A 25802-nucleotide genomic window follows, 5' to 3' on the forward strand; every position below is an offset into this window, starting at 1 on the left:
AATTGTACCACGTCCAGGCTTTGGAGTGGCCCTGAACACTGTGCCAGACATCGAGGGTCTGTAACAGTGACCTACGATGAGGGAATATGGGCACTGGAGCTGTACTTGCTGTTGGCTGGGGCATTAAGCCAAATGAGGACTCATTTTGTTATGGTAAGTAAAAGTTGAGAGGTAAACGGTTTACTTCTTAAATACTGTGACCTTAATTTTGAAAATTTATTTCTTACATTTGTTCCTATTTCTATAATGAAGTTATAAGGTAAACATAAAAAAATCGGTCACTTCACACTGCTAGGATGGCCTTAATAAAAAGACAATGACAAGTGTTGCCCAGGATATGGAGAAACTGGCCCCCTCAAACACTGCGGGGAATGTAAAGTGGTGCAGCCTCTGTGGAAAAGTGGGGCAGCTCCTCAAAATGTTAAACAGAAAATTACCACAATCCAGCAATTCCACTCCTAGGTATCCACCCAAGAGAACTGAAAATGTATGGCTACGTGAAAACTTATATATTGCAGCATCACTCATGTTGGTGCCAAAGTGGAAACAATCCAAATGGCCGTCAACTGGTGAAGGGATAAACAGAACGTGACAAATTTAATAGAACAGGTTATTATTTGGCCACAGAAAGGAATGCAGCACCTACACAAGCTCCAGCATGGATGAACCTTGAAAACATTATGCACAGTGAGAACCACATATTATATGATTCCGTTCATATAAAATACCCCGAATAGGCAGATTCAGAGAGACAGGAAGTAGATGAGGGATTTCCAGGGGCTGGGGGAACATGGAAGGTGATTCCTAATAGGTATACGGTTTCTTTTTGGGGTGATGAAAATGTTCTAAAATTGATTGTAGTGATAATTGCATAACTCTGGGAATACACTGAAAAAAAAAAAACACTGAGCTGTACACTTTAAAGGAGTGAATTTTATGGGACATGAATTTAAATCTTAATAGAGTTATTTAAAAAAAGAATGAGCAAAGAGACAAAGGCTCACAAAATCAGGAGCCTACAAATGCCTTCCACTTTGTTTTTACAATTTATACTGCTGTTTAGCGATAAAATGCTAGCAACTGACACAAACTGTTCCTGGGAATCTGAGTTTTACCAATAAAGTTCAACATAAATTTGGAAACCAGTGATATTAAACCAAGAGAAACACTGCCTTTGCAAAGTATAACCATTACTTTACGGCAGTCATCCTCAAAATGGGGCGAGGAAGGCATGCCTGCGGGCGCCCGGGAAGGGCAGGGGGTGTGGGGAGAGAAGTAAGTTCTCGACTCAACCCTCCCCAGGGCGTGAGCAGTCCCTATGCTCAGGAGTATCTCATATTCCTCAGGTGCGCTGGGGAAGAAAAAGTAATTGAGAACCAGCAGTCTTCTCATGTTTCTAAAAACATGGCACAGCTACTTCTTGACTAGCTTTAACATAACCTTGGGGAAAGCAGCATGGAAGGTTCTGCGCAGAGTGCGAACATGCAACAAGACATGCAAATCGGTAATGACAGTGCAGCACGGCCCACAGAAGCTGTCGCCTCGCCTTCTTGGAGGATACCTGCTTACGGGGGTTCATTTGACTCAAAGTAAAATCTAGGGGTAGGCATGCTACTCACACACCACAGGAAGTGGTGTGTAGTTTTAAGCTCTGTAGTTTTAAGATGGCATCGAAACAAAATGTTAACAATGATGATTTATGTAATCCACAGAGGATTTGGAAAAACGAAATCTGTACGTTAACTATTTAACACTATTTTGCTAGTGATCTAAGTACATATTAAAGGGTCATTTAGCATGTACTCTAAAACACAAAGAAAAGCTGGTTGCTGGTCTAGAGATTCCTTCTTTAACTGGCAAAGAAGCCTTTAAATATCATATAGGATAATGATTATTTCATTCATCCTCCCAATGCATTATCACTGGTCTGGTCTACAGCTAAAAGCAAAAGGACATCCTGGGCCTTCATAGGTATAGTACAGCTTTAGTGTCTGAGAATTTCTTAAGAATTCTAAAAAAGATATCTGAACGTCTCAGTATCTGGGACTATTCCTTTAGATGTTTCTGATCGTTTATGTTAAGAGATTGTTTTCATAACACGATCATTTCTTGCTTTATGCTAGCTTTGCACCACTATGCTTGTGGAAGACACACCAGAACCGTTCCAGTGCGAGGGAATGGGCTGTCCAAGTACAGACGTCCCATTCTATCCAAGGCATCTGGCTCACCTCCGCCCTCCCTCTCTTGCCAAGTAGCAGGAAATGCTCCGGTCCATGGTTTGTTCACTGCTATGCTCTGCGGAGCTAAAAGGCGGGCACCTGATAATTAGGGAGAATAACATTCCTCTGCTACTTGCCCTGGATAAAGAAAATCCTAAATTTATGTATTAAATACAACGAGGCTTTGGGGTTAAAACACTTACCAGGCCCTACAAGGTTAACAGATCAGAAATTGTTTAAGTTGCAACTTTTCGAGCTGCAGCCCCCAACTCAAACTTTAACGTGTGGCATAAAGTTAGGTTTCCACCTGCTTAGGGAGTATTAAAGTAATTCCACCTGGTAACTGACACGTGAAACCCTAAGTTTACAGGCTTCATGAACGTATGATTCAATGTCATGATGAAAGGGTAAATAAATATTAAAATTCCTCTAGAAAACAAAGGTAAAGCAAACGGGCATGCTGCTTCTCAGGAAAGAATAAGCCTCAAAGCAACACAATTTCAAAACTCAATATTTTGTTCATAGGAGACGTTGCTCAGAACTAATGGTATTTGTTTCTAGTAGAGATTCAATCCAAAGACAGAAATTAGTGCAAACACTCATGACTTAAGAAGCATAAAGAAAAGCACTTGCCTGGTGTTTCACTGGTTTAGGTGATTCCTGCTGCTCGTTACAAACAGATAAATGCAAACGTTAGCGAGTTTGGGTCTTTTCCTAGCGGTAAAGCCACATCCAAAGCACAAAGTCAATGTGCGGTTTAGAACCGTGAAAGCTGGTACGCCTGGCATCTCTCAGGGAGTGTTAACTACTACTTCTCATACCTACAGATTAAGGATAACTGACGTTTACATTCTCACCCCTTTTCTATCATCAATTATCCCCAAATTTCTATCCTCCCCTCAGGCTGCTGTGGGTGGTAGCTCTGTAGGTTCAGGAAGAAGCGCTGAAAATATCTGAGGATCAAATCTTTTGGTGGAAACGAAGAAGCCTTCCTAAGCACTGCTCATCCATGTTTAACAATCCCCACCACAGCTTTGTAAGAAATTAGGCTTCGAGTTACAACCGTAATTCCAGTTTGCCCTGGTGGAATCGCTAGTTACTAACAATTTCCTGATGCCCTAGCTCCCTCCTTGCTGGGTGGGGAGTGGCAGAGACAAGGGACCTGTCAATTACAGCAGCACACTGAGGACGCTTGCTTTCTGATTCTTGTTTCTGAAATTACAGAAGAATAAATCTAAGGGTTTGAAAAAACAACAGCAGAACAAACACTTACAGGAATATTATGGTCCTTTCGTCCTTTGTGTGAGGAAGCGACATGAGCAAGGTACTGAATGACTTTCTTAGTATTTTCTGTCTTCCCGGCACCCGATTCACCCCTGGAAGAAATATTAACACAGGCTGCTTTACGGAAAGCACAGCACACACATTCCCAAACTATAATCGACAAAATTAAACTGAGTTGGAACAAGAATTAGTAGAAAGTAAAAAGAGAATAAGTAGGGAAGAAGAAGAAAAAAAAACTATCACCAATAGTTGGAAAATTATTATTTTTAAATGGCATAAATTAACCCAAATATTATTTTGGTAGATGCCGGTAAGGGGACAGAGGAAAGTGTTCACAACGATTTTTTTTTTCCCTTGGAATTGGGGGCTCCTCCAGAGAAGTGAAGTTTATTAGAATGTTTGTGAAGCAATGCCTCAGCACCAGAAACACATCCAGCACTGGAAACAGAATTCCTAAAACAGTTAAGTTAAGGCAATTTAATCTGAAGGAGCTGAGTGAACTCTGGGATGTCCGCGGATTACTGACAGCATCTTCAAGGCCACTAGACGCCCTCTTGGCTCATCCCTCAGACCAGGCTGACGGTGGTTCTCTCCCCTAGACCCACACAGCACCTTGTACACACCTCATACACACATCTTCACAGTGACCACCAGCCTCACCCGAGGTAAGGACAAGGCCCCATGCGTTTGCTGATTTGTATGTTTGTGTAGTTTCTTTTTTGTTGTTTTTTTTTTTCGCGGTATGCGGGCCTCTCACTGTTGTGGCCTCTCCCGTTGCGGAGCACAGGCTCCAGACGCGCAGGCTCAGCGGCCATGGCTCACGGGCACAGCCGGAGCCGCATGTGGGATCCTCCCGGACTGGGGCACGAACCCGTGTCCCCTGCATCGGCAGGCGGACTCTCAACCACTGCGCCACCAGGGAAGCCCTGTGTAGTTTCTTTTTAATCCACGTAACCTTGTGCAGTGTTGACACACAGCCAGGACGTAATTTGTAGAGAAAATGAAGGAATACTACAAATTTTGTTATGAACTGGGACAAATGCTATCACTTCCTATGTTTTCTATTTTCAAACGAGGCTGGCACATTTCAAAGGTTGCTTTTTATTTCTACTCAGTACTAAGCTTGAAATTCAGGCAAGCTGCCAGCATACAGTGTGATCCTTGAATTATGGCCTCTCTGATCAAATACCTGAGGTTCCCCAAGGCCCTGGCAAAGCAAACCTACCTGGACAACGAATAAAATCTCAATTTGGATTAAAATAAAAAACTGTAATATATAATTAAATTAATTTTCTAAAAATCAACAACAAAAACACCCCAGGAACTCAAAAATGTTATTATACACACGGCCAACTAGTGATCCTCTACGCCTCTTTTATTTAAGGCTTAAAAATCTATTTTTTCGAACTCTGACCCTTTCTTGAAATTGTACTTGGAATTGTACTATCTGAACCGTCCCCAATATGAGTCCTTTAGGTTTCCTGGTTGCATTACCTCCCTAACTCTCTGTACCCAAACACCACCGAGGTGTTGGGCAAAAGGGTCCTATTGATCACTTAGTTGTATGGCTTTGAGTAAGGAAATTAACTTCTCTGGAAATGGACATCATCATTGGTAAAATGTAGGAATAGGATTAGACCCTTTCCCACTCCAAGATTTGATGATTCTAGATACAACCCACTTACTGGTGTCTAAGAGTATTTTACATATTAAGCTTATTAACCACCATCTACTGTTGTATTAACAACTGTCCCCCCTTCTTTGTTTTGCCATCTAAGTCTACTCTTAGGCACTCCAATCCACCAAACCTTCTATTAAGGTTTCTGCCTGCTATTCAGGCTTAGAAAGGCCTTTCCTGCACTAACATTATATCCATCTATATTTTCATTTCTGTATCATCTATATTCTTAAAACCATCTATATTTTCTTCCAAGACTTTGATGGTTTCACCTTTTACAACTAAGTCTTTAAGTAATTTGAAAGAAAAAAATGTATGGTCTGAGGTCAAGATTGAATCTCATTTTCCCCTCAAATGATTCAGTCCACATCCCAACATCAATGGTTGACCAAGACACTGATTACCCAGCGATCTGAAATGTTATCTTTACCTTACACTTATGACTTATTCCAAAGCCAGTACCACACTGCAGTAGTTTGGAAGTATGACTAACCAGAGCACCCATCACTGTCTTTAAAAAATAAATCAAGTAGTCTCTGAGGTTAATTTTTTTCAGATAAACTTCAAATAATTTTGTTCTGCTATATCCCTCTCCCATCTCCTCCCGCCCGCCACCCCCATAAAAATAGTCAGACAAAATTTTGAGTTAAATAATACACCTGCTATTTTTAAGAGAAATGATGGCTTCATCTCTGTCTCAGTTAAATTCTGTATTTCTCTAAGTTCAAAACAGGCAAGGACCATGTTTGTCTTATTCACCTTTTAAGTCACAGTGCCTAGCATAGCAGGTACTTGCTGAAATTTGTTAAATAAATGAATATACGTCCTACATAAATTTATTTCTAAGCTCTATTTGATAATTTTTTGTTCCTGTTATTAATTTCACCACCATTATATTTTCTACCTGGCTACCGTTGGTACATAGATAATGATCTTCGTTCATTCATTTATTCAACACATATTTGCAAATCATCTTCTATGTGTCAGGCATCCTTTTAAGTGCTAGAGATAGAGCTGTGGACAGGGTCCTTGTGCAGCTCAAGATCAGCAGAGACTTAAAGTAAACAAGAAAAACAAATGGGATAATTACATGTGAGGGAGGCGACAAAGGGAACAAGGAGGCGGCTGAAAGGGAAAAGGCAGAAAAGCAAAGGACAACTCCCTGGAGATACCATGGCGGGAAGGAGCCTCCTGAAAGGTGAGCAGGACCAGGCAAGAGAGGGCCTGGGGCAGAGCATCCAGGGGGATGGGAAGACAAATGCAAAGGCCTCAAAACAGAAAAAAGCTCGGTATAGGGCTTCCCTGGTGGCGCAGTGGTTGGGAGTCCGCCTGCCGGTGCAGGGGAAGCAGGTTCGTGCCCCGGTCCGGGAGGATCCCACATGCCGCGGAGCGGCTGGGCCCGTGAGCCATGGCCGCTGAGCCTGCGCGTCCGGAGCCTGTTGCTCTGCAACGGGAGGGGCCACAGCGGTGAGAGGCCCGCTAACTGGTGGCCGGAGTGCAGGATTTAGATAAATAAGTAGCAAGGCAGACAGTGGCAGTACCTCCTGCCGAGGTGGGAAGGGGTGGATGTGATGTACCCTGGAGCCATGGGAAAGAATCTGGATTTTATTCACGTGTAATTTGGTAAGAGCTATGATGTAGGTTTTCTTTGTTTTGTTCTTAACTTTATTCAAAACGCCTAGTGTTTCAAGCTAAGCATGATGTTGGCTGTTGGTTTCAAACATAATTTTTCATTACATCAAGAAATGAGCCTCATAGAGCCTGGGGATGACTTGTCTTGGAAACAGCTGTGATCGGTACTCGTCAGCTTGGTTCGCCTCTGAGGTTTCTCAGCTAACCCCTCTCAACTGGACATGCTTCAGTGTGTCCTGGAAGCATTTTTTGCCCCCATCTGTCACACTTACTTGGCTGTACTTGACAACCACCTATGAACTCTGCTACATTTTCCATATTTCAGGTCTAAGGTACCTCTGGCTAATAGAAAATATGGCTTCAAAGACAGATGTATTCCAATACCTTACGGCTGAGGTCCCAAGAGGCGAGACAGCTTTATACTCTCGCCTCAAAATGGGGATAATAGCTTCTGACACGTAAGGTTATTGTGAAGGAAAAAAATACAGTCCATCTAAAGCTTATAATTAGTAGTCAGTAAACATTACCCATTATTGTCCACTCAGCTGTTCACCCACCACATAGGAGGGAATTTGAATTACTAAACTCTCTATAGTGTTAGTAAAGTGGTTAAGAAGTGGGCCATGGTGTCCTGGTGACCTACTTAGATTCAAATCCCATCTACCACTTCCTAGCTTATGGGGCTTTGGGCAAGTTACTGGGCTCTCTGAGCCTCAGTTTATACTCCTTTAAAATGAGATCCGGTTACTTCAAAGGACTGAGATAATGCATGTAAACAGCACAGCATGGCACCCAGCCAGAAGTTTCTCCATAAATGTCAGTAGTGGTAACAACTATGACAATGGTCAACAGTGATGATAAAGAAATTGACATAAGTAAAAAGGTGATAACCTCTGATTTGACTATGAAAGACGTGGCAGGATCAAAGGAATATAATTCTTAGAAAAGTTTTTTTAAGGGGAAATGGCACATCTGTCCCAGATGGAAAAGGGGGAAATAAAGCAGCTTGAAAAAAAGTAAATGGGCAGAGCTCCCCTGGGGGCGCAGTGGTTAAGAATCCGCCTGCCAATGCAGGGGACACGGGTTCGATCCCTGGTCCAGGAAGATCCCACAGGCTGCGGAGCAACTAAGCCCGTGCACCACAACGACCGAAGCCCACGCACCTAGAGCCCATGCTCTGCAACAAGAGAAGCCACCGCAATGAGAAGCCCGCGCGCCGCAACGAAGAGTAGCGCCTGCTCACTGCAACTAGAGAAAGCCCCCGCGCAGCAACGAAGACCCAACACAGCCAAAAATAAATAAATATATATTTTTAAAAAAGTAAACGGTCAAGGGAACCACAAAGAAAGCTCAGCAGACTCCTCTTGAAGAAAATGAGGAGAATCCTCAAAGGTAACAACAGGCCAAGCCCTCAACGAGTGAAGAAGACAAAGGGAATCTGACCTCATTTCCACCAACGAGACAAGATCTACCAATGCAGTAGTTCTATACTGTAAAGGACTGCTTGTTTCATTGCTGGTCTCTGGGGCACAAGTGCAAGGTTAACGGGAGAACAGAGCAAGCAGCCTGCTGGGTGGGGTGCCCTGTTGTCTGTTGCAGCACATACAGGATGTAAAAGATCAGGAGTTTCTAACCTGAAGGGGTTTGTGTTTTCTAGAGAGATCTGTGGCTTTCACTGGCTTCTCAAAGCAATGTGCGATCCAAACAATAACATAAAAAACCACAGTGGTGAGAAGCACTGATGCAGACGGTTAACGCATGATCAGTTCCGAGATCTTTCTCCGAATCCCTTCTGGACTGTGGGTATTTCCCCAAAGAGAACCCTCCTTTCCCAGATCTTAATTGGTTTTGTTCTTATTCTCTCTGGATATTTGGAACAGCAAATTCAGTCTAGCTTCAAAAACACTCTTTGCCTGAAGTTCTTGCTTTAGATAACCTCAATTAGAAAAATACATATTTTACATAAACATATAAATATACATATATATATATAGCACTACTCAGTGACTTCCTACAGTTTCAAAACTCCGTTCTATTAGAAAGCAGCTTACTAGGAACATCGAGACAGACTTGGGTTCAAGTCTTCTATTAAACACTAATACCAGCTAGTGTCAGCCGTGGTATGTGAATGGAGATAACAGGGGTATTGCAAAGACCCATGGAGATAACATTTGCAAAGATGTTCGTTCCTTTTTCTGCAACATTTGCCTGGAACATTTTAGACTTCTATTTACAAGTTGATTTGCATACTCGTTCCCCATAATATAGCTATCACTGAGATGCAGCCACAATGATCTAAAACCCCCCACGTTTTAAGACTTAAGGACACATAAAGCAAAGAGTCATTAGAAAAGCAAACTGAGGTCTAGAGAAGCTCACTGTCTGACCTAGGGTCATGGTAGAGCTGGGACAAACCCCAAAAAACAAAACAAAAAAACCTATCCAACAACACAATGGTTTTCTAACTACAACACACTTTTTGTTGCCTTCACTATTTTTTTTAAGACTATTTTTTTTAGAGCAATTTTAGGTTTACAGCACGATCGAGAGGAAGGTACAGAGAGTTCCCTTGTAACCCCTGCACCCCCGCACACAGCCTCCTCTGTGATCAACATCGGTCACCAGAGTGGTACATTTTTTTACGTAGGATGAGCCCTAAGTTCATAGTTTACATTAGGGTTCACCCTGGGTGTTCTGTGGGGTCTGGACAAGTGTATAATGCCTTGTATCTACTATTACAGTATCACACAGAATATTTTCACTTCCCTAAAAATCCTCTGTGCTCTGCCTATTCAACTCCCCTCCGCCCCCCACTCCCCTGGCAACCACCGATCTATTGATGCTTACTATCTTCATGGTTTTGCCTTTTCCAGAATGTCATCTAGCTGGACTCATACGGTACGTAGCCTTCTCAGATTGGCTTCTTTCACTTAGTGATGTGCACTTAGGGCTCCTCCATGTCTTTTCATAGCTTGATAGCTCATTTCTTTTCAGCACTGAATAATACTCCGTTGTCTGGATGTACCACAGTTTATTTATCCATTTACCTACTGAAGGACATCCTGGTTGCTTCCGAGTTTTGACAATTATGAACAAAGCTGCTATAAACTTTCAAGTGCAGGTTTTGGTGTAGATATAAGTTTTTAATCCTTTGGGAAAATATCAAGCTGCCTGATTGCTGGATCGTATCGTAAGAGTACGTTTAGTTTTGTAAGAAACCGCCAACCTGTCTTCAAAAGTGGCTGCGCCATTCTGCATTCCCACCAGCAGCTAGTGAGGGTTCCTGTTGCTTCACATCTTCAGCAGCATTCGATGCTGACAGTGTTCCAGATTTTGGCCAGTCTAGCAGGTGTGTAGTGGTGACATGATGTGGAACATCTTTTCAGGTGCTCCTTTGCCATCTGTGTATCTTCTTTGGTGTCTGCTAAGGTCTTGGGACCATTCTTTAATTGGGTTGTTTTCCTACAGTTGAGTCTTTTAAGAGTTCTCTGCATATTTTGGATAACAGTCCTTTACCAGTCGTGTCTGGCGTATCTTCTTGATCTCTTGACATTGTCTTTTGCAGAGCAGAAGTTTTTAATTTTAATGAAGTCTAGCTTATCAATTATTTCTTTCATAGATGTCTTTGGTTTTGTACCACAAAAGGCATTACCACACCCAAGGTCATCTGGGTTTTCTCTTATGTTATCTTCTAGAAGTTTTATGGTTTTTCATTTTACACTTAGGTCTCTGATCCATTTTGAGTTCATTTTTGTGAAGGGTATAAGATCTGTGTCTAGATTCTTTTTTTTCTTTTTGCACGTGGATGTCCAGTTCTTCCAGCATCGTTTGTTAAAGAGACAATCTTTGCTCCATCGTATTGCCTTTGATCCTTTGTCAAGATCAGATGACTACATTTATGGCGTCTATTTCAAGGTTGCCTTAGCTATTTAATCAATTCTATGGATTTGGGTAACTTAAAACTTTTCAGGTATGTTACTTATAGCAAGAATCAACTAACTGTTTGAAATCCAGGATGGCTTATCATTACCACTTAATGTAATATTTGTATAGGACATAAAATTCCTTAACAACAACAAAAAATCTACTGTCACATCCTGATAGAAGACTGATATGAAGCAACCATTGTTTTATAATACAATTGTTACATTATATACAAACACACTTAAAAGGAGAAAAACTAGAGTTAACCAGCAGTTAGAGTCATAAAATGTAAGCAGAGTATTCTTTAAAAGGGGGCTTAGAGAACAGAGTAACTTCTTCACCAAGGGTGACTGTGAATTTTAATTATAATGAGAAGGGAAGTCAACATAAGGATTACACTCTTAACAGGATTTCACTTCCAATTACATTGGGTGCTCTCCCATAATCAAGGAAGTCCTTGCCGGGATACTAGAATAAAGGATCCAAGCCACCTGCTTGGTCATAAGTGGGAGAGCTCACACTGCCTGGCCTGAGTCTGCAGAAGTAAAGGCTAGTTGGGGAGCTGTACTCAGATGAGGCCAGAGGGTAATTTACAAGTTCATCCTTTTGGGGGAAAAGTAAATTAGAGAGTAAATGACTAAAAAAGTAGAGCTTAAACAGGAGCTGTCAAACTACTTAAGTACTGGTTTTTTTAAAAAATGGTGCTTCCAAATGTATTTTCTCTTTGTGATACCTTTGCAAACATAGGTACTTAATATAAAATAACTACTAAATAAAACTGACTAGTTATTCTCATACAGAAATCTTAATTAGCTCAGCTGTGTACTAAACTTAAGAAGACCTGGGCTTCCCTGGTGGTGCAGTGGTTGAGAGTCCGCCTGCCGATGCAGGGGACACGGGTTCGTGCCCCGGTCCGGGAAGATCCCACATGCTGCGGAGCGGCTGGGCCCGTGAGCCATGGCCGCTGAGCCTGCGCGTCCGGAGCCTGTGCTCCGCAACGGGAGAGGCCACACAGTGAGAGGCCCGTGTACCGCGGGGGGCGGGGAAAGAAGACCCAGGTTACATACTCCTAGAGTTCTTTATTTGGTGGATCCTCAAAGGCACCAGGGAACATATCATATTTTCTTAAGTCTGGGATACCTTGTTTAACATTTTCATATTTCTCAAGTCACAATGTAGCTTGTAATAGATATAAGCATGAAAAGCTATTTGTGATTAAATATCATAACCGGTAGATTATTATAGAATTACTAAGAATTAAAATATGGTGAGGCTAAAAGAAGTGAGGGTAGGAATTGGCTGGATACAGGAGGAAACTTTCTGGGGTGATCATAAAGGCAATGTTCTCTACCTTGATAGGGGTTTACGTTACACAAATAACTCAGCACTTATATACTTCAGATCTGTGCATTTCATTATATGTAAATTTTATCTCAAAAGATAAAGATGTAAATATTGGACTTTAGTTAACGTTATGTATGAAGTATTTAGGGGGGAGTGTGCTGACGTTTACAAATGCATCAGATGAAGGGATTAACAGCCCATCAAAGTGGTTTTCAGTTTAAACTGAAAACTATCTAAACAATCAGCGGCCACGGAAAGGAATGCCATCTCACCTTAAGCAGAGCCTCCTGAAAATACAGCTGCCACGGGACCCCCATCCCAGGGAGTTTCCGGATTGGGAGAAGAAGTCTGACCCTTAGCACCAGGAAGTGCAAATTCAGCTGTCCACTGGCATCATAAAGCCTAATAGAACCCTCCATACTTTCCCCCAGAAGGCCTAAGCCTCCTACAGCACTCCTCCTTTTATTAAATTTAGTATTTAAGCCTTTTATTTCTGGTTTTCAGCAAGTTACTCATCACTGAGCACTCCCACACGCATGCGCGAATACACCCTCGTCTTTCCTCGTGTTTGTCTGTTGTCAATTTGCAGACACCCAACAACAGGACCCAAGCTGGAAAAGTTTTCCTCCCAACACAAACAATAAAATGGATTGATAGATGGATAGAGCAATGAACAGATCAATATATAATAAAGCGGAGGCTTCCCTGGTGGCGCAGTGGTTGAGAGTCTGCCTGCCGATGCAGGGGACACGGGTTCGTGCCCCCGTCCGGGACGATCCCACATGCCGCGGAGCAGCTGGGCCCGTGAGCCATGGCCGCTGAGCCTGCGCGTCCGGAGCCCGTGCTCCGCAATGGGAGAGGCCACAACAGTGAGAGGCCCACGTACCGCAAAAAAAAAAAAAAAAATATATATATATATATAAAAAATAAAGCAAGTATAGTAAAATATTAATGGTAGAATCTAGGTGGTAGATATACCACCTGGTATGCAAAATCCTGACTGCAAAATTCTTTCAACTTTGCTTTACGTTTGAAAATATTTATAATAAAATGTTCAGAAAATTCAATTTTAAAAAAACGAAAGAAAAGAAAACAAACATGGTACTTGATGACTGCTACTTTGTGTCCACAGAGAGATAACCAGCTGCTAGGAGACTTACCTCATAAATCCAAGCCTGTCCATGGACGCAAATGTCAGTCTAAAATGACAGTGACCATCTAATTGCATGCCTGTAATGGGCACTTTTGGTGACATGAGTAAATCAGTGCCCACTAACCTTTGGTTCTGTCACAACAGCAGTCATCCCCTCCCCCAAGAGTTTCCTGCTTCCAGACATTCCAAACAGTCCTTAACCGAAATGGTCACCCAAGCTCCCAAACCACCCAGAGAGGAGAGGTCCATGTCCTGCACCTGGTCCCCTGCGTATTGCATGCGGGCTCACGGCTACTGTGACACTGCAGACAGGCGGCACACAAGTTCTATTCCTCTCTCGCTCCTGAGCAGAAGGTAGCTCACTTATGACGCTCATTTCACGGAGCTTCAGTGCCTAGATTCTTGTGGCGACTTTATATTAACCGGTGCTGTATAAGAAAGAATTGCTGGTGCTTGTTCCTGATTCCTGGGAGGGAGCCTCTAAGTACCTGGAATGTCTTTGTTATTCATGGTGGGCAGTTCAACAGCTCCAGGATGCGGGCTGGCCAAGCTGAGATTTGGGCTTTAAAGAGGTTTGGGCTTTAAACCATGTGACATGAGCCTCACCTCTTGGGAGTGGATACTGATTCAATCAATCACGCCTACGTAATGAAGCCCAATAAAAACTCTGGACTTTGAAGCTTAGATAAGCTTCTTGGTTGATAATACACACTGATGCACTTGGAAGGGAAGTGACCAGAGTATATGGCAGCTGTGCCTTTGGGAATCCCCAGACCTCAGCCTCTGTGTCTCTTCTTTTGCCTGCCTCTGACTTGTCATTCTAGCAAAGTATCGAATCTGAGCGGGTAGTGGCAACCCCCAAACGTGTAGCTATTTATTTAGTCAGAAGTACGGGTGGCCTGGGAACCCCAGAGCTTGTGGCTGGTGTCTGCCCAGCAGGCCCACGTAGAGCAGCATGCCCAGGAAGTCAGGGTCAGAAGTGCTTTGAAACAGTTTTAAAAAGACATTTGCAGATCACGTTCTAAATAACTGACTTTTGGGAAGAATACAGCCAATGGAATTGAATATAAATAAGTAAGTAAAGCAAAAAAGTGAACAGACTATTCTAGAATATAGAATTAAAATGAAGAGATGTAAGGAATGCAAAGCTGAGAGCCTGACAGGATTTAAAAGTTATTAGAAACATGTTGAGGACTGTTATAGAAATTCGAATATGGATTGTACATGAGATGACATCACTGAATCATCGTCAATCTTCTCCAGTGTGACAACGGTCTGTGGTTATGTGGGAATGCCTTGCTCTTAGGAAACGCCTGCGTGTACCTAGGGGTAAAGTGTCGGAATGCCTGCCAACTTGCAAATGGTTTAAAAAAAAAAAAAAGTGCTGTGTGTGTACAAAGAGAACTGACATTTAAGATAAGGGTATACGGGCACTTAAAGTACCATTCTTTCAACTTTTCAGTAAAATTCAGGTTTGTATTTTTTAAAATAAAAACTTGGGGAAATGCATAAGCAAAGGTTAAAAAAAAGGAAAAAAATATAGTAAAGAAAATGTAAAAATTAAAAAATCACTGAAGTAGGGGATAGGTATATGGGGGTCACCAACTATTCTATTTTTGTATAGGTTTGAAGTTTCCAAATAAAATGCCTTTATAAAATGCTATCAGAAAGGTTTTACCCTTTGGAGACACATACAGTATTCACTAGTTTCTAAACTTTCTAATCTGTACTTAAGCCTGTTTGATTCCTACTTAATTAAGAGACTCATTCTTTTGTTTGCATTTTTATCCATTTCCTAAGTATGTTCAGTGTGCCAGGTTCTCAGGGGATAATTAAAAAGCAATGAAGGTAAGTCACAGTTTCTACCTTACTGTCTAGTTATAAAACAAGACCCACACGACCTAAATAGGTAATGAATTGCCGTCTATAAAAAAAAAAAAAGGGCCTGATGAGGGGAAATTAGTGTGGGCTGCAACTGGCTGTATCGATGGGTATATTTCCTCCCTGGAGGGAGAAAGAGGCTAAAAGGCAAGGAAATCAGCCAGGATCCACCAAGATGGGCCAGATAGTAGGTGCTGGGCAGGGCTAGGACAAGACAGGGGAAATATGAAACGAGGTGAGGACCAGAAATAGGGATATGAAAGAGAGCGGGGAGTCCAAACACAGGGCAAGATTTAAACCTTGAGCCTGGAAACACACAGCGTTGATGCTGGAAAGAAGGATATTGAGAGGATATTCCTACATCTTGTCTGTGTAGGAATAAAGGTTAATTTTTAGGCATGTTGAGTTTAAACTAGCATTTATTCCCTACTTCACACCCTGTGCTCCACGTAAGACCAAATTACGTGGAATTGCCTGACACCATTTCTCACCCGCTGTCCCCCATGCCTGAAGGTTCACTGATTCTTTAAGAAGTCCTGAGGGATTGTGACAAGGATGAGGGTCTAGAAACTCACCTGGCTGCATGGCTGCCCACCTGAGCTAGAAATCCCCTAGAAGCCAGTAAGGACCAGCCAAGGCTGCTGCCTCCCGAAGGCCCAGCTCCCCCCCCCCCACCCCTTCCCCAATGTACCACGGCCCAGAGATGAGCTCTGCAGGGGAGCCTTGGGACTCACACCCCTGCCAGTCTTGGTCACTGCCTCAAATGTCCTTCCTCTGCTCTCACGTTGTGCTTTCTTTCTCCTGATCCCAAACCCCATTATTTCCTACTCCCGCCCCCTCTTTTCCTCTGTACTCTCTGGGCCCCTCATTCCACAGTGTGCAAAGTCACCCACGTTCTCAGTGTCCTCACGGAACACTCCCTCCTCCGCTGGCCTCGCTCCACATCACACACCTGCACACGTACACGATCAGGAAGAAAGTCAGGGGCACCCTTCTCACTCTCCCTCATGTCGCTTCCAGACCCTCTTGTTATAAAGCCTCTACCCCTCGCCCCCGCCTCTCTGAGGTCACGTACAGCCATAACGGTTGTTCTGACACTTGGATTTTTGGCTAGTAAGATCATTAAAAACAAACAAAAACCTCCATTCCCATTTCAAAAAAGAAAGCACTTTTTATTCCAAAAAAAAAAAAGGAAAGGGTCTTATCTTAGAATAAAGGACATTCCTCTAAGTGAAATAGTTTAGCTTTTTGAAGGGTTTACTGGAGGCCACCATCCTCACACTATCACTCGTGTGTGTGTGTGTGTGTGTGTGTGTGTGTGTGTGTGTGTGTGGTGTGGTCAAGCCTCTCCTCTCCTCATGTGAGTGACACACCCCCAACTCAGGCCCCTTGGCTCCTTGATACCTTCAACCCTGATGACCTTCACCCCCAATGACCTTCACCCCCGATGACCTCCCGCTCCCGCTCTGCTTCAGCTGCCCACTCCTGTGGCCACACTGAGGTGCTCCCAGCTTATCACCTGCAGCCACACCACCCACTCTCCCTGCTCCTTCTGCCCCGGTGTCCCCAGGGGGACCTGTCCTTTAGTTCTCTGACCCAACTCCTTCCTCCCTATCAATCCCCCCTCGTTTGCCCATATCCCAGGCAGGGTCCATCGTGACAGTCTCTCTGGCCAATGTCCTCAGTTCTCTCATTTCAGTGACCCCCCCATCTGCACCCACTTACAAAAACCGTCCCAGCTTTGGTTGGATTGAATCTGGTTCCATTCCAACACCCTTGTGGTGGACGGTCCACAGCAACAGCCCCAACTGTTTCACATCCTGCTGTACCTACCCCCTTGGCTAGTGTTTCACACACTGACCTTGGCCTTGGCCACACATCTGGCTTGGGAATGGGGCGGCAGCAAGTGTGCACAGCCCTTATGCACTGGAGCTCACTCTCCTGCTGCTCTTGGCACCTGTCACCATGTTAAAACCAGGGCTGGCCTGCTGGAGAATTAAAGGACCTACAACCAAGGCACCCCAGCCAGCCAGCCAGCAACTCCCCCCTTCCCCACCCCCCGTCCCAGGTGAGACAGCTCAGCCTGGCGCCGCTCAGCACAAAGGCCCAGCTGAGCCCAACCCAACGGCTAGGAAAACTGCTTCAAGTCATTAAGTGTCGGGGTGGTTTGTGGTTTAAGAAAAGCTAATTCAGGGGCTTCCTTGGTGGCAGTGGTTAAGAATCCGCCTGCCAATGCAGGGGACACGGGTTCGTGCCCTGATCCAGGAAGATCCTACATGTCGCGGAGCAACTAAGGTCGTGCTCCACAACTACTGAGCTGAGCCTGAGCTCTAGAGCCCGTGCTCCCCAACAAGAGAAGCCACCGCAACGAGAAGCCCGCGCACCTCAACGAAGAGTAGCCCCGGCTCGCCACAGCTAGAGAAAGCCCACGCGCAGCAACAAAGACCCAACACAGCCAAAAATAAATAAAATAATTAAAAAAATAAATAAATGTATATTGATTCGTATAACTCAGAGGCTAAACAATGCTGGAAGAAAATTTACACAACAGGGAGACTAGTGTCAGCTGTTTCTGCTTCTCCCCTCCCCCATCCTATTAACACCAAAGTTTCTCTTCATGGGAAGGAGAGAAGCCACGAGATGGGAACTTTCTCAACTCCCAGCCTCCCCGTCACTCTAGAGGCCTCGCGTGCCCCCAGGTCCCGGCCCAACACCCACCCCGTGCCCTCCGCGCCCCTCAGCTCTCTCTGCCCTGCCCCTATCTCCCTCTACAGCATTTAACCTCCCCCACATTAAACACACCATCGAAAACAACAAAAGTTGATTTCTCACCACTAATCCACTGCTGCAATTTTCACTTTCTCAAGTCCTGTGGAAGTAGCAGGCCTACACTTGGCTTTTTGATTCCTTTTTAAACTTTTTCACACACACACACACACACACACACCACCCCCGTCATTCCTCAACTGCCATCTGGCTTTGACCTCCCTCCCCACCCCCAGTGCACCTCAGTCGACCACCGCCAGCCTCCTGCTCTAGCGCTAAATCCCACACCCGTGGTTCTGTATATTTCACTCAATCTCAAGGGCGTCTGACGTGCTGACCCATTCTGTGGCCCACGGCTTGGGCGTCTCTGCGGCGTCTCACCCCCTTCCCCCACCCTTGAAGGTCGCCCCTCCCGGGGATCCCACACTCTGAGGTGCCCTCACTCACCGCGTGGCTGCCGTCACCCAGGCCGCCGGCTCTGCATTCCGGGCACAGCTCTGACTCCACGTTCACGGGGCCAGCGGCCGAGTGACAGCTCCTCTCTGGAGAGCCACAGTCACCTCAAAGTCTGTCCTCCACCAAACTCCTTGCCTTCCACCCCGAACCTGTTCCTCCACCGAACTCCTTACATCCTGAAGCTGGCACAACGCCAGCCTCTCTGAGCTCCCCTTTCTCGGGCGTGTGAATCACCGAGTCCCGCTGCGCCTGTCTCCTAAACTAAACTCCACCCGAGATCCACCCACTTTCCTCTGGCTCCACGACCACCTCTCCACCTGAAGTCACTTCCATCCCTCGCGGAGCTAACTCAACAGCCTCCCACCTGGTCTTCGCGTGTTCACGCTTCCCCGTGCCTCGTCCCCGCCGTGGCCAGCGTGACCTTCCTAACATTTGAATCTGACCGCTTCCTGCCATGGGTTCTCTTCAATCCTGACTCTCCAGCACTTCACACACTGCACACAGGCGCATGATATTAATGCTTCCTGGGTGGTGCGGGTAAATTCCCCAAATGTCCAAGAGGTCAACACGTGGACAAACAAACTAAAGATGTAAGTTTCACAGATTAACGTTATGAAATGTGTGAAAAGCCCAGTTCGACAACCAAAGAGTAACACCAAATTTAAGCAACTTATATATTGTAGTCTTGAAACAACAACTGCAAGGTTTCCATCCAACTCTTGACGGCTCTCCCTTCCCCCTCCCCCCATACAAAAAAAGAATGGCTTTTACTTTCCAACAGAAGCGAAAAGAAGTCTGAATGTTCAACATTTACTTACGTGCAAAGAATTGACTGGTCCTCACGATCTACAAAACAAAACAAAACAAACAAACAAAAAAAAGAAAGTGACCATTTGCCTGGTTTTTAAAAAATTTGATATAATAATAAAGTTGCAGTGATAGCCTCTAAAATACTAGTAACTCTGCTGCTCTCAGGTCAAGTTAACTCTTCCCAACCCTATTATATATTATATAGTCCTAAATCCAGTCAAGTTCATCATTCTAACGCCAGATTCTCTGGGGTAGGTAACAATGCAGGCTCAGATGACCGTACACGTCTTATCAACCTGGACCCTCCAGCCTGGCTGCCCATCAGAGTCAACTGGGAAGCTGTATAAAAATGAACTCCACAGAGCTCCACCTTCAGGGGGAGGGACTGAAAACCCCTTTTTAAGTAGGTTCCCCAGGTGATTCTGATGCAGGGCCAGGTTTGGAAACCACTGCCTTTCCAGAAAACCCACCACCAGAGGGGAATCATTATTAATTTGACCTTAAAGGAGAAAAAAACCCACAAAGTATCAAACGCTGAGTGGGAAAAGAAGATTGAAGGTGGATAAACATCTATATGAGGTTTAACCACTGTCTCAAGTCAGAATGTTAGATACACCCAAAATAACAAAAGGACGTATGATGAAAAAAAACGAACATGATTTTAAAGTGATGAATGACTTAAGTATTCATATTCAGCTCAATTTTTCAACTGAAAAGGTGAAATGCAAACCCATGTATAGTCCAAGGACAAAACCACCTGTGTAGGTTGTATGACTTCCAATCACTTACGAGCATCATTATCTCTATTTTACAGACGAGGATGTTCTTTGAGGAAGTTAATCCTCCAGTCACATAGCTACTGGGGGACAAGGATTCAGGTGAGAACCCAGGCCTGTCTGCCTCCAGTGCCTGTGTCCTCAACACTCCTGACCAAGACTGTCACTGCCTCAAAAGGAACTGAGGTCACGAGGTCACGAGGGAGCATTTCTGTCGCTCCCTACGCTGTGCTTGCTTTTCCATCAGAAAAGCCATCACGTGCCCAATGAAGGTCTCACGGTAGTTCAGGCGTAGATAACCTCCATCAAAGAGAAATGAAGAGTTCCTTCACCACGTCATACTCTTTTCATATAATATTATTAAAAGAAACAAACCCATTCATATACTCTGTGTATAAACTGGGTTACAGCAAGAGCACATTACTGCCGGCCCCTTGAGTCTAATTGAATTCCTAATAATAGCTCCTAACCACTGTTTTCTCCTTCTTTCTGGCTGCCATGGGCAACATAGTTGATGTCTGCCCCTTTATTGGTTCACTTTCCCAGGGACGCGCCACCTCCTTTCTTTGGCATGTCCTTCCCGGATCCATGACCACTTGGATTACCTCCACCTGCCCTTCGTGCTCAGCTCAGCTGTATCTCCTCTGAGGAGCCTCCCCAGACCCTCTTCCTCAGGCTCCTCCCTGTTTCCTTCTTTTGACCACAGTATTCTGGAGTTAACAAACGATACTGCCAACTGCCTGCCCCACCAGCACGTGCTGCCTGAGATCACAGACTGTCTTGCTTCTTTATTCCCAGAATTAACAGTCAGCCACCTGTCCACTGAGAGAACCCAGTACAAGGAGCCAGGCCGGGCACTGGCAAGACACTGGGAACTGGAATCTTCTGTCCTAGTTCCAGCCCCACCACAAACTTCCCACAGATCTATAAATGAGGCATTGATTCCTTGCTGGTCTCGGGTTCTTCACCTATAAAACTAGGATTTTACCAAGTTTTTGCATATTATTCACTCTAAACATGAACCCTCACACCCCAAATTCTCCTGGTCTGAGCAACGTCTATAGAACTCCACTTCATAGTTTACAATGAACTTTATACTCTAAAAACCTATAAATATAACCAGACACAGCTTTATAGTGACATTTAAGGGAAATAACTTCATGTTCAAAAATGCAACTAGCCTTCTAAAAAGAGTAGAGACTCATTTGATAGCTCAGTTATTTTCCAAAGCACCTTTCAAAAAACACATACGGAGGTACTCAATAAATCCATGTTGAATTAAATCATATTTTCAACAGTGAAAAAGGTTTCAAATCAGTCACCTCAGCTCCTACCTTAAAAAACTAGAAAAGCACAAATTAAACGCAAAATAAGTAGAAGAAAAAATGATAAGGAACAGAAATCAATGAAATGGGAAACAGGAAAAAAAAAAAACAAGTGATCAAATGCTGGTTCTTTGAGATCGATGAAACTGATAAACCTCTAGACAAAATGATCAGGTATAAGACACAAATTACCAATATCTGTAATAAGAAAGGGAAAACCACTATAGATCCCAGAAATACTGAAAGGATGATAAGGAAATATTAGGAACCACTTTCTGCCAAAAAATTTGACAACTAGGATGAATGGGATAATTTCTTTAAAAGACATAAACTACTAAAGTTCACTCAAGAAGAAACAATAACCTAAATAGATGTAAAAAAGATATACAATAAAACAACATCCATTCATGAGTAAAAACAAAACCAAAAAACTCAGCAAACTAGGAATACAAGGGAACTTCAACAACTTGATAAAGGGCATCTACAAAACACCTACAGACAGTTAACATCATCCTTAATGGTGAAAAACTGAATGCTGTCCCCGAGACCAGGAATAAGACAAGGATGTCTGTTCTCACACCTATTCAACATCACAAAGAAGAAAAATAATTAAAAACAGAGACTTGAAAAGGAGGAAATAACAATGTCTCTATTTGTAGAGGACATAATCGTCTATAGAGATAATCCCAAAGAATCTACCAAAAAACGTTTCAGAATAAGTGACTTTTGCAAGGTTGCAAAATATGTCAATATATATTTTAAAAATAACATTTCTATATATTAATAGTGAACAATTGGAAATTAAAAATTTTAAAGTTCCATTTAACACTACTAAAAACAGGAAATGCTTAGTTATACTAAGGGCTATGTTATACTTAGATATAAATCTAACAAAGTATGTGCAAGATCTATATACTAAAGACTATAAAATACTGATGAAATAAATTAAAGATCTATATAAATAGAGATAAACCATGTTCATGGATTGGAAGACTCAAAACTATTGTCAATGCTGTTCTAATTGTTCTATAGAGGCAATGCAATCCAATCAAAATGTGAAGAGTGGGACCCTTTTTAGAAAATGACAAGCGAATTTCTATAATTTATATTGAAAGACAAAGCAACTAGAATAGAGAAAATAATTTTTAAAGAATGATGGTGGAAAATACAATATTTGATTTCAAGATTTACTATATGGCTATTGTAACCAAGACAGTATGATATCTGCAAAAGGACAGACATACAGATCAAAGGAACTGAGAATCCTGAAAAAGGCAATTCACTGGAGAAAAAAATTGTCTTCTCAACAAATGGTGCCAAGATCAACTGGATATCCACAAGCAAAACGATGACCTTCAATCCATACCTTGCACCATACATGAAAATTAACTCAAGATGGATCACAGATGGAGTGGGAGAAAATTGCAAATCACTTACCCAATAAAGGACTTGTAACTAAAAAGGACAAAGAATTCTCAAAAATGAGTAATAAGGGCTTCCCTGGTGGCGCAGTGGTTGGGAGTCCGCCTGCCGATGCGGGGGACGCGGGTTTGTGCTGTGGAGCGGCTGGGCCCGTGAGCCATGGCCACTGGGCCTGCGCGTCCGGAGCCTGTGCTCCGCAACGGGAGGGGCTGCAGCAGTGAGGGGCCCGCGTACCGCAAAAAAAAGAAAAAGAGTAATAAGAAAACAAACCATCCAATTTTTTTAAACGGTCAAAAGATTTGGACACTTCACCAAAGAAGACATACAGGTGGCATAAGCACATCAAAAGATGCTTAATATCATTAGTCACTAGGGAAATGCAATTTAAGACCACAATGAAATATCACTACACACTTATCAGAGAGACTACAGTTTAATAAAAAACTGACAATACCAAGTGCTGGCAGGATGCAGAACTGGAACTCTCCATCCATTGCTAGTAAGGTTGAAAAATGGCCCAGCCATTTGGAAAAAGTTTGGTAATTTCTTATAAAGTTAAACATACACCTACCACGTGACCGAGCAATCCTACTCCTAGGTATTGAGCCAAGTGAAATGAAAACTTACACTCAAAAAACCTGTATACAAATGTTTCTAGTGTCTTTACTGCCAAGAACTGGAAACCATCTAAATGCCCTTCGAATGGTAAGCGAATAAATAAACTGTGGAACATGCATCCAATGGAATACTACTCAGAACTAAAAAGGAGTGAAGTATTGGTGGATGACGCTCAAATGTACTATGTTAGTGAAAGAAGCCACCCTCAAAAGGCTAACTTGTGTACGATTACATGATGTTCTGGAAAAGGCAAAACTATAGTGACAAAGGAAAAAAAAAATCAGTGGTTGCCATGGACTAGAGGGGAGGGAATTACCCTAAGGAGAGTGTAGAAATTTGGGGGGAAGATAGAACTGTTCTATACCTTGATTGTCGTTACACAACTATATGCATTTGTCAAAAGTCAAAAAACTATGCACTAAAAAGGCTGAATATTACTGTATGCAAATGATGCCTACTAAAATTGTATATATTAGTTTTCCCATCCAGCAACATGCTGTGCCTCCACCTTTAAGACTTTAAAAAAGTTCTGCAATTTCTTATTCAGGTTCTGCCTATTTTTGTTTACTGCTACCATATATATTTCTGGCTAAAGAATAAGTACATTTTTAAACTTATCACCCAGTGAAATCCCTGTTTCATCCCCTCACTAACCCTTCACTCTGATGCCTGTACCCTCTTAGTTTTCTTCATAGCACTTATCACTATGATATTGTCTTTATTTATTTTCCTGTATCTTCAATGAGATAACAGTTCTCTGTAACACAATCACTGGAAGGGTTTTCCTACATTTGACAGCCTCTCAGGGTAAGGAGTGTTACTGTCTCCCACTGTCTGTATTCCCACATTATAAGATTCAATACATAGATTCAAGGCAACTGTAATTCATTATAAAACATTCCTTTTCCTGGCATAAAATAATGCCCTTTGTCCCTGTTTCTGCTGTGACGTCTACTTTATACTTGAGATGACTTTAATTGGTGCTCCCTTTTTGTACCCATTTGGCCGAGGAAATGCCCATCACCGCACTGCTATTCCTTTTCTACTTTGAGATGTCTCTCTTGTAAGGCGCATATGATTATATTAGGCTCTGTTATTTACAGGGGGTTAAAAGTATTTATATTTGCCGCTGTATTTGGTGTTAACCTGTTTTCTGACCTTTGGAAGCCTTCCTTGATGTTCCTTTTAAACGATGGTTTGTTTTCCTTGCTTTTCTTTCTCCTAATGTAAGAAACTTGTATCCAGTTTCAACATTTTTCAAAAAGAATCCTTTAACCTACATTTTAAAGGTTCACATTTTGAGGTATATCAGTCCTAGTCTCAAAAAACTTATTCTTAAAGCAAGAGAGGGGTAGTATATGTGCTTATTATACTAGGACATCCCTTGGTGTGTCAGACATCATTTCAAGACTGCTGCTCAGGATCCCACTATATAAATGAGCCATCCTTTTAAGGAATTACTTATTCGTAGAACAACTGGTTATTTCCATTGTTTCTCAGGAAGCTACTGGAGGTTATTCTCCATCCAAAACAACAGCGTATGGAATCCATAAATTAAGAAATACAACTACGGAAAGAAGCAAGGAGGACTTCCCTGGTGGTCCAGTGGTTAGGATTCCGTGCTTCCACTGCAGGGGGCACGGGTTTGATTGCTGGTCGGGGAACTAAGCTCCCGCATGCCGCAAGGCGAGGCCAAAAATAAAACACACGCACACACAAAACACACATACCCTCAAAACACACATACCCTTTGATCCAGCAGTCCACAGAAAGAAGCAAGGAATTTCCAGAGCGCAGGCAAAGGCAAGTCTGAAGACCGCTAAGTACAGACTGGAGGATAAAGGGTCCCCAGAGGTATGCCTCCAAGGGAGGAAAGACACTGATAAATTATGGGATACTTGTCTACGTATTGAAAGAAGACTTGTAGTTCTGTCAAATCAATGTAGCAACTGCAGAACTACTCTGTTCCCCCCAAATAGGAAAATTACTAACCCCAGGGAAAACAGCAAATTGTGTAAGAAAGGAAATGTGATCATAGGAGGAATAGTTTAAATGCTGAATACTAAAATGCCAAAAAATGTTGATTGGACTCCTATCAGGAAGATGGGGGCGGGCAGTTAAAAACTCTTCTGTCATAATAGGAAGTCTATAGAAAACACTGGAAGTTAAAAAAGAAAGAAAGAAAGACTATCACAAGCCTGTTACTTAGAAATATATACATATACAAGAAACAGATTAAAATATGGTTTTCTCTAAAGAGGAAATCCAGAATGGGCAGGGGTAGGACAGGTATCTCTTGTTTCTTTTTCAATAATGTAAGCCTTGCTGTATACGGTGTGTTTGCTTGTTTCAACTATCTTCACGTATTACTTTTTAACAAAAAGTAAAAAGTAATTTAAGCATTCAAAGTTCTTTGACAATTTCTGATCTTGATGTTATCCAGACGCTTCTGCATTGTTTAATGGTCTAAAACCATTTAGATAACACAGGAATTAGCTAGTCCTTGAGATCTGA

At 42.9% G+C, this 25802-nt stretch overlaps 1 protein-coding gene across 7 annotated transcripts in view; it reads right to left on the reverse strand.

Annotated features, from left to right (window-relative positions):
- MYH10 (myosin heavy chain 10) overlaps nt 1-25802 on the reverse strand; it is a 134389-nt gene that overhangs the window by 80708 nt on the left and 27879 nt on the right. For 5 of the 7 annotated variants that reach the window (XM_060290956.1, XM_060290957.2, XM_060290961.2 and 2 more), the window contains exons 4-6: nt 19156-19183; nt 3493-3595; nt 2853-2882 (exon numbers count right to left, since the gene is read on the reverse strand). In XM_060290956.1, the coding sequence (XP_060146939.1) occupies nt 2853-2882; nt 3493-3595; nt 19156-19183 (161 nt within the window). The remainder of the gene's footprint in view (nt 1-2852; nt 2883-3492; nt 3596-19155; nt 19184-25802) is intronic. The other 2 variants (XM_030861445.3, XM_060290958.2) reach the window with 1 other exon arrangement.

This window comes from Globicephala melas, chromosome 20 (genome assembly GCF_963455315.2).
Source record: "Globicephala melas chromosome 20, mGloMel1.2, whole genome shotgun sequence".
In the NCBI taxonomy this organism is placed as follows: domain Eukaryota; kingdom Metazoa; phylum Chordata; class Mammalia; order Artiodactyla; family Delphinidae; genus Globicephala; species Globicephala melas.